The following is a 12,607-nucleotide window of genomic DNA, read 5'->3' on the forward strand; positions in this document are numbered from 1 at the left end:
ATTTCATCTGAGAAAAGCAGTGGGCACATTAGGTGACAATTTATTTTTTATTGTCCGGTTCATTGCACTAGAAGTTAATTTAAAAATACCTGCAGCCCTCTCAAAACTTCTCTTTTGGAAAGTATTCCTGTGCATAATACTGAAAATCAGAAAATATTTTAAAGTGGTTTTAAAACCAGTTTTTTCAGAAGGCATACCATTTAGTAGATCTTTTCATTACAGAGTCTAAATAGGGTATATAGGATTGCAATTGAGAGGCTTTCCATGTTCTGTCTACAGCTCTTTCCAGTTAATACGTGCCCTATTCAATCAATATAGCTAATTATTCTTCAGTCAAAGAAATGTAACCTATTTCACCTCAATTTCTAGCCCATTTAAACCAATTCTGTTCTCTTCATCTTTTGTGACTAGCAATTAGTAGGTGGTATTTGTTCATCAGGACACTGATGAAGATTCTAGGGGCCACTTTGCTTCTCTGAAGTATCTGCCGTTTTGTGAGCTCAGCAAACACATCTGCATTGAAATTAAAAGCAAGCATGGGAAAAGTCAGAATGAAATAAATAGAGAAGGTAATTTTTCATGCTCATGTTTCATTTTTATTTTTTTTAACTATTTTTTGTACTCCTCCACTACATGATTGTGAAGTGGAAATTAATGCCTTATTGTTCTTCATTGTAATGCAAAAGCAGTGAGCTGTGGTTGGGTATAGCAGTAAAACTTTTGTGATAAAAGTTATGCCACAGCTTTAAATTCCCACTACATCATTAAGCATCACTTCACAGGGACACGTAGTGACCAAGTTTTCTAGGAGGGAGCTACAAGACCTGTAGAGGGCAAGCTGTGAACCTTTGTAACAGCGTAAGATGGAATTCCAGCAGGGAGTTCATCTGGCTGAGATGAACAGCAATAACCCGCATTAAAAGAAAGCAACTGCAAGCAAGACAGCTTCAAAACGCCAGAGCAGCTCCTACAAATTTCTGAGGATAAGGCTGATGAAGGATTCGAAAGACATAAGACTACGGGATCAAAGTCTTGTAGCATGGCATTTAACAGCCATAATGGTAGAGATCTTCACAAGGTGTCTCAGAGACTTTTTTCCATATAAACCACAGCTGTAAGAAAACCTACAGAAAATCCATACAAACAGAAGAGACAATTACTTCCTTTGGAATTTAAACAAAAAACCAACAAAACAAAAAGTTGAGAAATGTACCTTGACTTCCAGATGAAGTTTCTTGCATTCCAGTGCTTGTGATCTCCAGTTTAGCCAACATGGCTGTTGTCAAGTTCTAGCAGTTACCTACCGCAACCATTAGCACTGATTGATGCAGCCTGACTTCTTCAAATGCACATTTGGCATGACATTCCAGTGAGTTGTAATTTTAGAGAAATTTTGTGTGTCATTATTCAGAAAGAATTTATGACAAATGCTGAATTTCTACCCAAAGTACACATACTATTTTCATAAATTGTGGTAAGTAGTTAGAATGCAAACAATGTTGAGGAGGATATGCTGTATTCTTATATTAAAGAAGGAACGCAACCCCTTTTGAAGGCAGCATTATAACCTACACCATTTTAACTGAATAAATAGGTCTACCTGTACTACATAGTCCTGGCCCTTTACATTTCAAGTTGCCAGAGTCCATTTAGATTTTGACACTTTCTATACAGTACAGACATGTCTGCATCTAAATGTTTTATGTGCTCAAGAAGTAGCCTTGGTTTCTCTGACTTAGCTCCCCAAAATGATGTTCAATTGCCTCTTTGCAGACTGTATGTTTCTTACCAGATGCTTTTGTACTCTCTGAGCTCCAAACCAACTTCATGTAAGCAAGCTCCATCCAAAAGCTGCACAGCTTTGCTTGCAGAACACTCTAGCCAGATCTGCCTACCAAAAGGTTCCTACAGCCAGGTCCTGACTTTAAAACCAGACTTCTCAATTTGTGTTCTGCGTGTAGTAATTTTATTTCAGGGCAAATTCAAGACTGTGACTAACTCTTACGTGGTAACTGGGCAAACCATTAGGCCCTTGGTTAGTGCATCTGAAGCCATGTTAGTAACATCTTACTTTAAAGCACTTTCTTAGTGTCTCTCCAGCTGATGAATAAAAAAAAAAAGTATGTAAAAAAAATTTGTAAGAGTCCTAAGAAATCTGTACTATATCATGTACTGACTAATTCTCAACAAAAACTCTTATTTACAAAACACCTTTCACCATAAGAACTGTCATAACTGCAGAAAGCTTTTCTCCAGTGTATTTTTATTAGGGATTCCTGCCATCATATCAACATACAAAACAATCAGGATGTTGACATATAGAAATGTGAAATTCACTGTACAAAGATAAGGCTCGAGTTACAGGTATATTTTCCCCTTAGTCTCCATGAAATAAAACCATTTTTAATTCTTCCCAGAGTTGTGTTTATAAATGTTAGACAAACCACAAAATAGATTTCAAGTACATAACATTTTACAATAGAATCCAAGCACAGACAGAAATACACAATACTGTACCTATAGATGCTCCACAATCCAAGTCTGTCATCCTCATCAATAAAATACTAGACTGCTACTCTGTCTGAATATGCCCAACCATATCCTTCTGTGTGTATTACGTGGTCCTGGCCTTTAAGTTGTAGGACTCTCATGACTTTCAGTTAAATTACTTTGATAGACCAGAGAATATCAGAAAGGAAGGGAAGAATTTTAAAAGGCCAGGCCTGAATGTATGCACATGGTTAGTAAAGGCAGGCACATGTGCACACACACACTTGCATTTAACCCTACATAAAACCTCACTGCACTGCACATTTTCTGAGATTATGTTCTCATGCAACTCAGCTATTTTCTGATAGAGTTAAATGAAGCATAACAATACTCCTACTTATGGAGTGCTGTAATTTACAGGGACAAGACTATATTTTTGAGCATAGGATCTAACTTACTTTTTTTTTTTTAAATAATTATCAGACTTATATAGGAGCCTGTATGGAACCATGTCTCCATAGTCCAGCAGGATGCCAGCTCTCACAGCCTTCACCACACGAAACACCTTTTCTGACACCTTTGTTTAGAAACAATGCAAGTGAATAATTTCCCGTTAAGGCTAAATGTCTACTTTAGTTCACTCTCCATTTCTATTAGGCTGAATTGTTATTACCTCATGGGAAAGGATCATTTAGCTGCAAGTAGCACAAGTAACATATCAAGTAACTAATCAATAATCGTTCTTCTGGGGAACAGATTGAAAGGACAAACAAAGACAAGAGAAAAAAGGCCGTTGTTTAATTTAGCCTTTGTTGGTTGGGAAATGAATAGCAATACAAAAGTTTTCAACTGAGAAAAGGAACTCCTAAGCCTTGTAACTGTTTTGTCCTTTAAAAACTGGAGAAGATTAGAAGGGAAGGAGAAATCCTCTAAGGAAATTGCCATTTTCGAACTAGACATTTACAAAGGCTTACATGAGAAAACCAGGCAAAACCAATTCTGTGATATCGAAACTAAAGGAATTTATTCAGTAGGAATTAGAGATGTGGTTACAATGTGTTAAATGCACATCTAATAAAACAGCCTCAAATATATCTCCAAGTCATAAATCTCTAAGCAGGAGAAAGACTCTGAGGCCAAAATCAGAGTTCCCTAGTTTAAATACGAAATACGCCTGCACTAAGATCTGGGAATGGAGGGAGAATAAAAACTTTTTCCTCTTAAATACAACCTCTGTGGTACATTTGAGGGCCTTCAAATGTTCTCAGCACTGACAAGATTTTACTTAAGTATATTCTCTAAGCTATATTGGAATACCTTTAGATAGACAAATCCATGTTACACGAAACAGCATTAGATCATGTAACTGGGCTCGTAATAACAGGGAAAGAGGGTAAGTATGCTGCTATATGTGAAAGGAAGCATATTAGTATGCACAGAAAATACGTTGTCTTAGAGATTAGTAATAATGGGCATCAAGGATGAAGATGCACCTATTAAAGTGTTTAAGCCTTTAACTGTGAGTCAGTAGAATACTTTTATGTCAACTGTACAGCCTAATGCTTTGCTTTTTAAAAGGAATACATTTTTCTTCTCTATCATTTTTAAAAGTAGGTCACTCACCTACTGATTTAGCTAGGGTTTTGGCTTTTTTTTCTTTTTTATTTATTTTTTTTTTTTTTGCTACTTACTATTATCTTCTTCCATGTTATGTACAATAATCTACATTGAGACTGAAGACTCACTCTTCCAATACATACTTGGACTATCTTGTAGAGACTTTCACAGCACTGATAAAATGTAAGACAACCTCACAGGTAAGAGGAAGGATCATTACTTTCAGTTCTGCTCACTTCCCCAAGCTTTACAACTGTGCCTTTCAGAAATTATTCTGCGTACTTGGTGTCCTTGCATCTCCCCCAGGCAGCCCCTACTGAACTTGAGTGAACTTTCTATGTATTTCCCAAACCACAGTCCCTCTGTATAGAGCTATATTAAATTCATTCATTCTCCAGCCAGTAGTTTAAAAACGAATCATTGCTAAAACACTAAAAACACCCTACATGCCCTTGTGCATTATTCTTACCAATTTGTACATTTAAATAACATCAGAAGTTGTCTGTTGCTAAAAATTTACCAAAATATTTTAAACACATAAAAATGTAAAAAACCAAACAAACAGAAAAACAAACCAAAAACAAAAAACCAGCATAAACATTGCTTGTATAGGCATTGGTTAGAAGAGATTGCTGAACTAAGGAGTATATTCAAAAAAGTTTTGCTTTCAGTTTCATTGGATTTAGTGTCATGGATTGAAAGGTTAAGGACAATGAAACTTAATTGTGGCCCCGTCTTATATGATGTAATAGATGAGCAGGAAGTCTGAAATGCAATTAAAATAAAGCTTCTTTTTGGTTACTGAAAGGTGACTGTATAAGCCTGTAACTAAATGGGCAATTTAAATATGTAAAGGGAACTTAAGAACCTGGAGAGTCTGTAATGAACTGGATATGAAGACAGCTACTGACTGATGGCCCCAGGGGCATTACGGAAAGCTGGCACTAACTGAAATTTTGAATATAGCCCTTAGTTGTATTATATTTATTTAAAATTTAAAAGCTGCCCAGCATGTCATGAATGAAGTTTATTTTGCAAGCCACCCACTGCCTAAGAGGGCAGTAATATTCAATATGAAACTGCTGAAACTCCGGCGTCTGACGGATTTCATGGAGAAAAGCGATTTGAAGGTCCGACTCCAAGAGAACAAGGAGAAGAGGGAACACAAACAACAACAGTCCAAGGCCTACAAGGAGAAGTCTGGAGAAACTCTTCACAAAGGCATTCACCTCTATGTTGCCCATTAGAAAGTCATAGCTCCACCTAAGTGCTCTCCGAGCTTCTTTCAATTCTTCCTCCTCTGCAATCAAAAATGCATTTTCATCTGCTTCCAGTTCCTCAAATGAATCTGTATCATCTTTCTCATTCTCTACTCTTGGACAGGTATCAAAGAGCATGTCAATCTCATCATCAACAGGGGTGGGCAGCAAGCTGGCACTAGGATTGTATACCAATTCTGAGATGGTTAAAGGTTCCTCTTTCATCTTCTCTTCCTGTTCAATGGCAAGATCAACATTCTCCCCAGTGTCCTTAACTGGGGAGCTTGAAATCACAGGTACTGAAATCTCATCTTCCTTTGGCAGTTCGATACCTGAAAAAAGGAGATGAAAACAGTGATCTTAAATTTCTGCCTTCCTGGTGGCAAAACTCAATCTTCCAATAGTATCTAATAGAGGTTGGAAAGAAGATTCTGCAATCATTTTGCATATTGAAGCTAGACCATACACAATTAGCAAAACCTGGAGAAGCTTTTCAAAAAGTTCCACAGGAGGGCAACATCTTTTACAACACTGCACTACACCAGATCTGCTTGACTTTGTCTGACACAGCTACCACTAACAATGGTGTAATGCAAAACAGAAAACAGAACAGCTCATTCTCTACTGGCAATCAGACTTCTGATATAAATGAATACCTAGTACATATGTGAATTGGTGCTATTTGGTGTATGATAATAACAACAACAACCACCCACCTCTATTTCTTTGAGAAGAATAAGGAGAAAGTGATAAGATAAGGGCTGAGGTTGGGAATTTTTAATAGAGCATGACATTAAAAAGAGACAATAGATTATCATTATAAATTCATATTAACAGTAGAAAGGATAAAAGGAGAGGAAGGTTGAAACACAGTATGAGGATTAGGTATCATTGAAATGGAATGAAAATGCCTCATCTCTTTAAAAAGCTCCCTCTCCTCGTGTCTAATTTTTTCTTCCAGTCATCCTTTTACTCTTCATACTCAGTCTCTTTTCTCCCCCTCCTTTAAATTTCTCTCTCCCTCTTACAGAGGAGTCTTTCTTAGCCTTACCGGTATGCTTGTTACTTATGACCCCACTCTCTGCCCAAGCTCTCTCCTCTCAAAACTTACTACCCTTTTTCCAGTCTAACACTAACAGCAGTAAGTCTGCAAAAAAGTCTAGCCATTTTGCAGCTACATCAACACTGCAGTGACTGCTGTTAGTTCAGTTGCAGGAGTGGAAGGGAGGAGAGTCGGGCACAGAGTCAGACAAAGCGATAGGAAAACAGTTTTAAATTTGTCCCGTGTCCAACACTCATTACCATCATCAGATGCCATCTATGTTCAAAAGGAACAAACCATACACACTATCATGTGCAACAGTAATATATAATAACACTTAGTACTTCTCGTTTTGTGATGTTAAGCATCTCTCTATTCTTCACTAATGACTAATCCAGATGCAACACATAGATAAGGATATAGCAGGTAAAACCAATACAAGGTTACATGACTCGTCCAACAAGTAACTCAGGAAATTCATATCAAAGTACTATTTATAATTCAAATTAGCCCAATTCTTTGATTTCAGCAAAAGATCTCTGTAAAAGCTAGCAAACTGACATCATCAAAGGTTCATGCCAGTTTTAGTGCAATAAAGATTAAGGTTCAGAGACTTTAAAACAACGTGGTATAAAATAAAATGTATTATTACAGAAAAACAAGTAATCAGAAAAGCAGTACGCCTCCAGTGCTAATTACACTAGAAATGTAATGGTTTTCAGTGTGAAGTAAAAGGGTCTCAGCAAGCTCTATTAAAGTTTTCTATTAAAGGATAGCAAACATATAAAAAACCCAAACTAAACAAAAGGCCCATTATGGTCATTTTGAGGTGAGGGAAATAAAGCATGACCTGAACCATGCTATAAGGAAGAGATGCATCACTGCTCTGTAAACAGGACAAAAATTGAAAAGCAAAAATCCCGATCATAAAGACATCTATGATATAGGAAGATACACAGCTTAGACGCATTTTGGATCACAATCCTAAACTACAATTTTAAATAGTAACTCAACTATAATTGACCAAAATTCTGCAAAGAATTTCTTTTTGAGATCAGAAGCCTTTTCACATTTTTTTCTTGAAAATGTCACTGATTTTTTTTTTTACATTATTAGTCCTAAGAACTGTAGATACTATTCACTGTACTGAAATTATTAACTTTGTTTCTGAAACCTACTTTCCCTCTATTTGGCTAGATAGCAAAAGAATATTCTTATGCCATTGGCTACTGATCATTAAACTAGCAGTAGGCATAACTACATTTCAGCAAAGCTGGTGATACTTACCTTATCCTAGACTTTCTCACTGTTACAAATTTTGCATTTCTTGAATGACAAGGTCTTACAATCTCTATTTTCCATTTCTCCCTCCCCCTTTATATCTTCCATGACGACCATGCTCAGGACAGGACATATCCACAAAAATCTCAGTTTCATAACTGATAGCAGATTTGTGCACTACCAGGTCACTCAGCAGTAGACCTGCCCTGAGCCAGACACAGGCACATGAACACATTTCTGCCAGAGCCCGAAATACTCAGTATTTGCAGTTGGGAGGAAATGCCAATAAATGCAACATAAAATATACAACATATTACAAATAATTCTAAAAGATAGAAGAAATGACAGAAACCTGCACTTTAAACCTACTTACATTAAATTACTCCTTGAACAAGCCAGCTTGCTCCTTACCTGACAAGACAACTTTCTGGATCCCCTTCTTAGTGCATGCTTTTATGTGTCATGTTATATTCATTACAGAAAACCTCTTCATTACAGAACACCATCCTCAGGAAGCATCCCCCCCTTCAGTAGACCACGTTAGCTATTAAAAGTCATTTCCCCTTTTAAGTCTTCAAAATGGCCCAGACAGATCTCTCCCCCTGTAATTTGTTATCTTTTCCTGCTCTCTAGGAGTTAAGCTGGCCATGCCTCCAGGTGAGGTTTCACGTTCTGGCTAAATCAACCAAAAAGACCATTTCTGCTTCCTCTCATTTCATCCCTGAGCGAGCCAGCTTGTAAAGCTAACCTAGGAAAATAACTGTTTTTCTTCCTGGGTTAGTTCTCTGATGGTTTTTCTTCCTGAACTGGCTTGTCAGATGTCTCATGAGTGCAGCACATTACCGGGGACGGAGAGAGAGCAGGGGTGCTTCCCTGACCAGCACCTAGCCAGCAGCTCTGCATAGCTGAAATGAAATCTTGTCCTCAATAAAGAAAATGCAGACATCTCCTCATTAGTTTAATTTGACTACCTAGCTAATAATTCCTTGCCTCAACTACTCTGTCCTCTCCTATCACAGCCATTTTAGAAATTCGTCACATTTCAGCATGAAACATGTTTTGTGCTGGAACTTACTGTCTACACCAGTCTACACCAGTCTTTGCATTAACAAATACACTTGCCACAGTCATCAAGAGGAGGATACAAACTGAATGAAATTAGACACAACAGTATATGAACATTAAGACGTAAGAACAGATTTGGGGGGATCTTTCTCCTAAGCATACTGTAACACTAGGTAATGCTGGATCATCAAACCATACTCGGAGTCATTTGAGAGTGCACTCATGGTATCTTAAAACATAAAAGCCAAAATTTTTAAACTCTGAAGTCCAACACATATCTTTAGATACACAAGTACTACAATTTGATTTTCCAATGGGCTTTTTCACTTGCTCTTAATAGGAGTAGAAGGTAAGTTGAGCCACTTACTTTGGCACCTCAATATGGATTAAAGGACCTAATTTTAACCTCCCAAATTTGAGAATCCTGGCCATAGGCCTCTCTATACCTGCTTAGATGCAAGGTCAGTAATTTATCTTCATCATGTTTCTCATCATAGAGAGGACAGCTGCAGCTACTGCAAAGAAAGGTCACATCAATTTATGATTCTTGAGCCTTCTCTCCTTCCCCAGAGTAAATTGCAGCGTGCATAACATACATAGTGAAGATAAACAAGAAAGATCGTATTAACTTTCATTAAAACTGTATTTTTCTCAAATAACTGGCAAACTTCTGACTTTGTGATTAACCTGTAGACAGAAGGCAGAAGAAGAACATTTTCAGATCAGGTTTTTTTTCTGAAGGGGTTGTATTAAAATTGGAATGGGTCACAGTTCTGAAGCATACATCAACTTTACAGTCCACTATTTAGTTTGAGCAGATAACTTCAAAGCAACACAATCAGAGGAAGGCACACATGAAACTCAAACAATTACTACTGCCAATCCATCCTAACTATACTCTTTTCCTAATATGGTAGTACAAAAATTACATCCTATTCTATAGCATCAAAGCAAAAAAAAAAAAAGTTCAAAACATAAAAAAGACTTTTCAACTAGTTTACGTGTTGTTAAAACATATTACATCAAAGTAACTGCATTTTTACATCAGCCAAATACAAGTGCAAATAAATAATATTTTAATATAAAAAATTGAAAATTCTGAACAGGCATTAACTGCTGCTGTGGCAAGCTCATTTGATATTTAAAAAATCAAATATATAAAGCTGTTCTTTTGATTCCTTCACATTCCCTGTAACACTACAGCATTTCTCAAGTCAAGGATTGAGGAAACAATTAGCTATTAACCATGGTCAGTGTAAGCCCACAGCAAAGTTCCAATCATATTGCAATACACAGATAAGTATATAGGGCCACTCAGATTTTGATGGTGTCAAAAGACACAAGTGTAGTGTCATTATGGCACATATCATTTACAATGCTTGTGCAGGCATAAGAATATCACATTATAGCACCGACATTCAGAATCACTCTACAGTACAAAAATATTCCAGTGACACAAATTTAAGAAAGGTCCACATTTTTCAGATACAGTTTTTCAGTTTTTCACTTTTTGGATAGCTTTCAAGAGAGACAGTTATCTGAAGTAATAAAACCAGGTTAAAAGAAAAAAATCCTCAAGGTCTTGCAATGGAAAAAGAGAATACAAAAGCTAAAGCAAGGCTAAAGCCAATATCCTTTAATTACTCTACAACACGGCTGCAAATCCTTTGCTCCTATTCATACATAACAATTCTTTTGCTGCTACCCTGATAAGGCTACAATTTTGTATAATTTTTGGGGCTAGATTTTGAAAACTCTACTGTTTCTTTAGTTAAAATTTATACTGTGTTTAGATTTAAAGGACTATGGCTTGAATATTAAATTGCATTTGGGAAGACTTCTTCCTTCCAGTCTTCATTTTATATTTTTACCAGCAATTTATGTTCTGTACATCAGAATCTTTTAATACGTATTACTGGAATATCAAGTAAATAAGCTCAATTTTATTTCTTATATATCTATAGCAAAAATTTGCTACACTTTTCTGGCAGCTGGACGAATTTTACAGAGCCAGAGAGATCTCATTACGCTAGCCAAAACTCAGTACTTCCCTTTCACAAAATACTGGGATTGCTCCCAACCTCTACCTTGCTACAGCAGATAGGAACATGAACAGCTGAATAAAACATAAGTTTGCAGTGGTCATCTGCTAGGAACATGAATGTGCAAGAGGTCTGACATAAACGTCATCAGCTGCTAGTGTTTCTAAAGGGGCCAAAATCAGCAGCTGAGGATTAGCAGGAGGAAGGGCAGCCCCAGCTCCACGATTCTTAAGAAGCTGCAGTTGCTGGAAATACAGCACCCCAGAAAAATGTATCCTTCTAAATGTATTAAAAAAATCCAGTTCACACATTGTCTGGTGGCCGGAGGTACTGCACACAGCTTTATCTACCAGACATGCAAACACAATTACACATCTGTAAAGGCTTGGTATAGTGGAGAAAGGAACAAGTGTGAAGATTTCCTTCTTTTAAACAGAGAACTGAAAAATCAGATACAGTCCAGAAAGAGCTGTGCTGGGAATACTTCATATAGACGTGTAAACAATAAGTCCAGCCAGACTGCTATTAGGACAGTTCCTTCCTATCCCTTTCACTACTTCCTCTAGAAATATTGTGTATTCCTTTGCTTATTTTCAATGTGGACAAAATTTATTTGTACTATGAATAGAATGACCTTTCAGAGGGAAGGAGAGCTTGAGTTTCTCACATGAGCAAAGTGCATGGATGTCACAAAGAAAATGTAGGAAAGGGAATCTAGAATTGCACTAAACTCAAACGTTCCTCTACACAGGATCTATATCAAAGCAGGATCTGCATCACGGCCAGATGTCCAGCCCTCAGAAGTAGGAGGCCATAGATCCCTGCCTTACCCACATCCCGTGCCCATAGAAGACACCTGTTCTAGCTTTGCAAGGAGAGTAAATCCATGGCAGTTTATAGTAACTCCTTTTTAGGCAGTGACCTGGCTTTCCTGCTGGACATTCCCGGGAACTTCTAGAAGGGAGCAAAGCCCTGTCAGAGCTGCCAGCTCCATCAGCTGCAAGCACTGTGACTCTGCAGCGTTACAGCTGGCCTCCCAACTGCGCTCTGTGCCACAGTGTCCAACTAATGTCACAGCTAGTGCAGCCACTGGAGATCACCACTCTGCTTTTCACACCCCGCCAAGCGCACCCAAAGCACAGAGATAGAAGCACAACAGAGCATGCAGCACAGCGGGCGTTCTGGGGTGCCTGTCTCTAACCTCCCTCTGGCCTGGAAGGAGCCCACCCCAGCACTGCTGACCCTTTTCCAGAAGCAGGATTAAGCAGTGAAAAGGCTGAGGGGCGTAGCAGGGAGAGAGGACTGTGTATCATGGGAGCAGGAATGAGAAGGCAAGATACATCTGCCAGCAGCTGAGAGAAAGGGGAGGAGCTGCTGAAGGGACTGCGGCGGCTCAGTGTCTAGCACCAAGCCAAAGAGAGCAAGGCCAAAAAGAGCTCGGCACTGATGTGAAAGCTTAGCACCCGAGAAAAAGACAAGTGGGACATTTCAGCATCCCCACTCAGCAACAGGGCTCTCCCAAGGAGTTATGTCCCCTGCCACGAGTTTTGCACAAGCTAACTCCAGTCCTTGTTTCATATGCTGATATACAGGTTTTATATGCTGACATACAGGTTTTATATGCTGACATACAGGTTTTATGCATGTGTACACCAAAAGGAATAACATCCTATGAACAGTACTGCAAAATCAAGGTTTTTAAGAACCAGGGTAGCCCCAATGCACAAATCTGTTACTAGACTGGTGTCATATTAAACCAACAAGATGGCTTGTATCTGTTTGGAACTAGCATTTAACTTCTGAGGTGTAAG

General features: G+C 38.1%; 1 protein-coding gene across 1 annotated transcript in view; it reads right to left on the minus strand.

Moving 5' to 3' along the window:
- Nucleotides 1-4,677: 4,677 nt before the first annotated feature.
- The window catches only part of FRMD3 (FERM domain containing 3), a 144,441-nt gene continuing 136,511 nt past the window's right edge, over nt 4,678-12,607 (minus strand). Inside the window, exon 14 of the mRNA XM_075526686.1 lies at nt 4,678-5,698. Coding sequence (XP_075382801.1) covers nt 5,103-5,698 — 596 coding nt within the window. The 3' untranslated portion in view covers nt 4,678-5,102. The remainder of the gene's footprint in view (nt 5,699-12,607) is intronic.

Source organism: Mycteria americana, chromosome Z, assembly GCF_035582795.1.
Source record: "Mycteria americana isolate JAX WOST 10 ecotype Jacksonville Zoo and Gardens chromosome Z, USCA_MyAme_1.0, whole genome shotgun sequence".
Lineage (NCBI taxonomy): Eukaryota > Metazoa > Chordata > Aves > Ciconiiformes > Ciconiidae > Mycteria > Mycteria americana.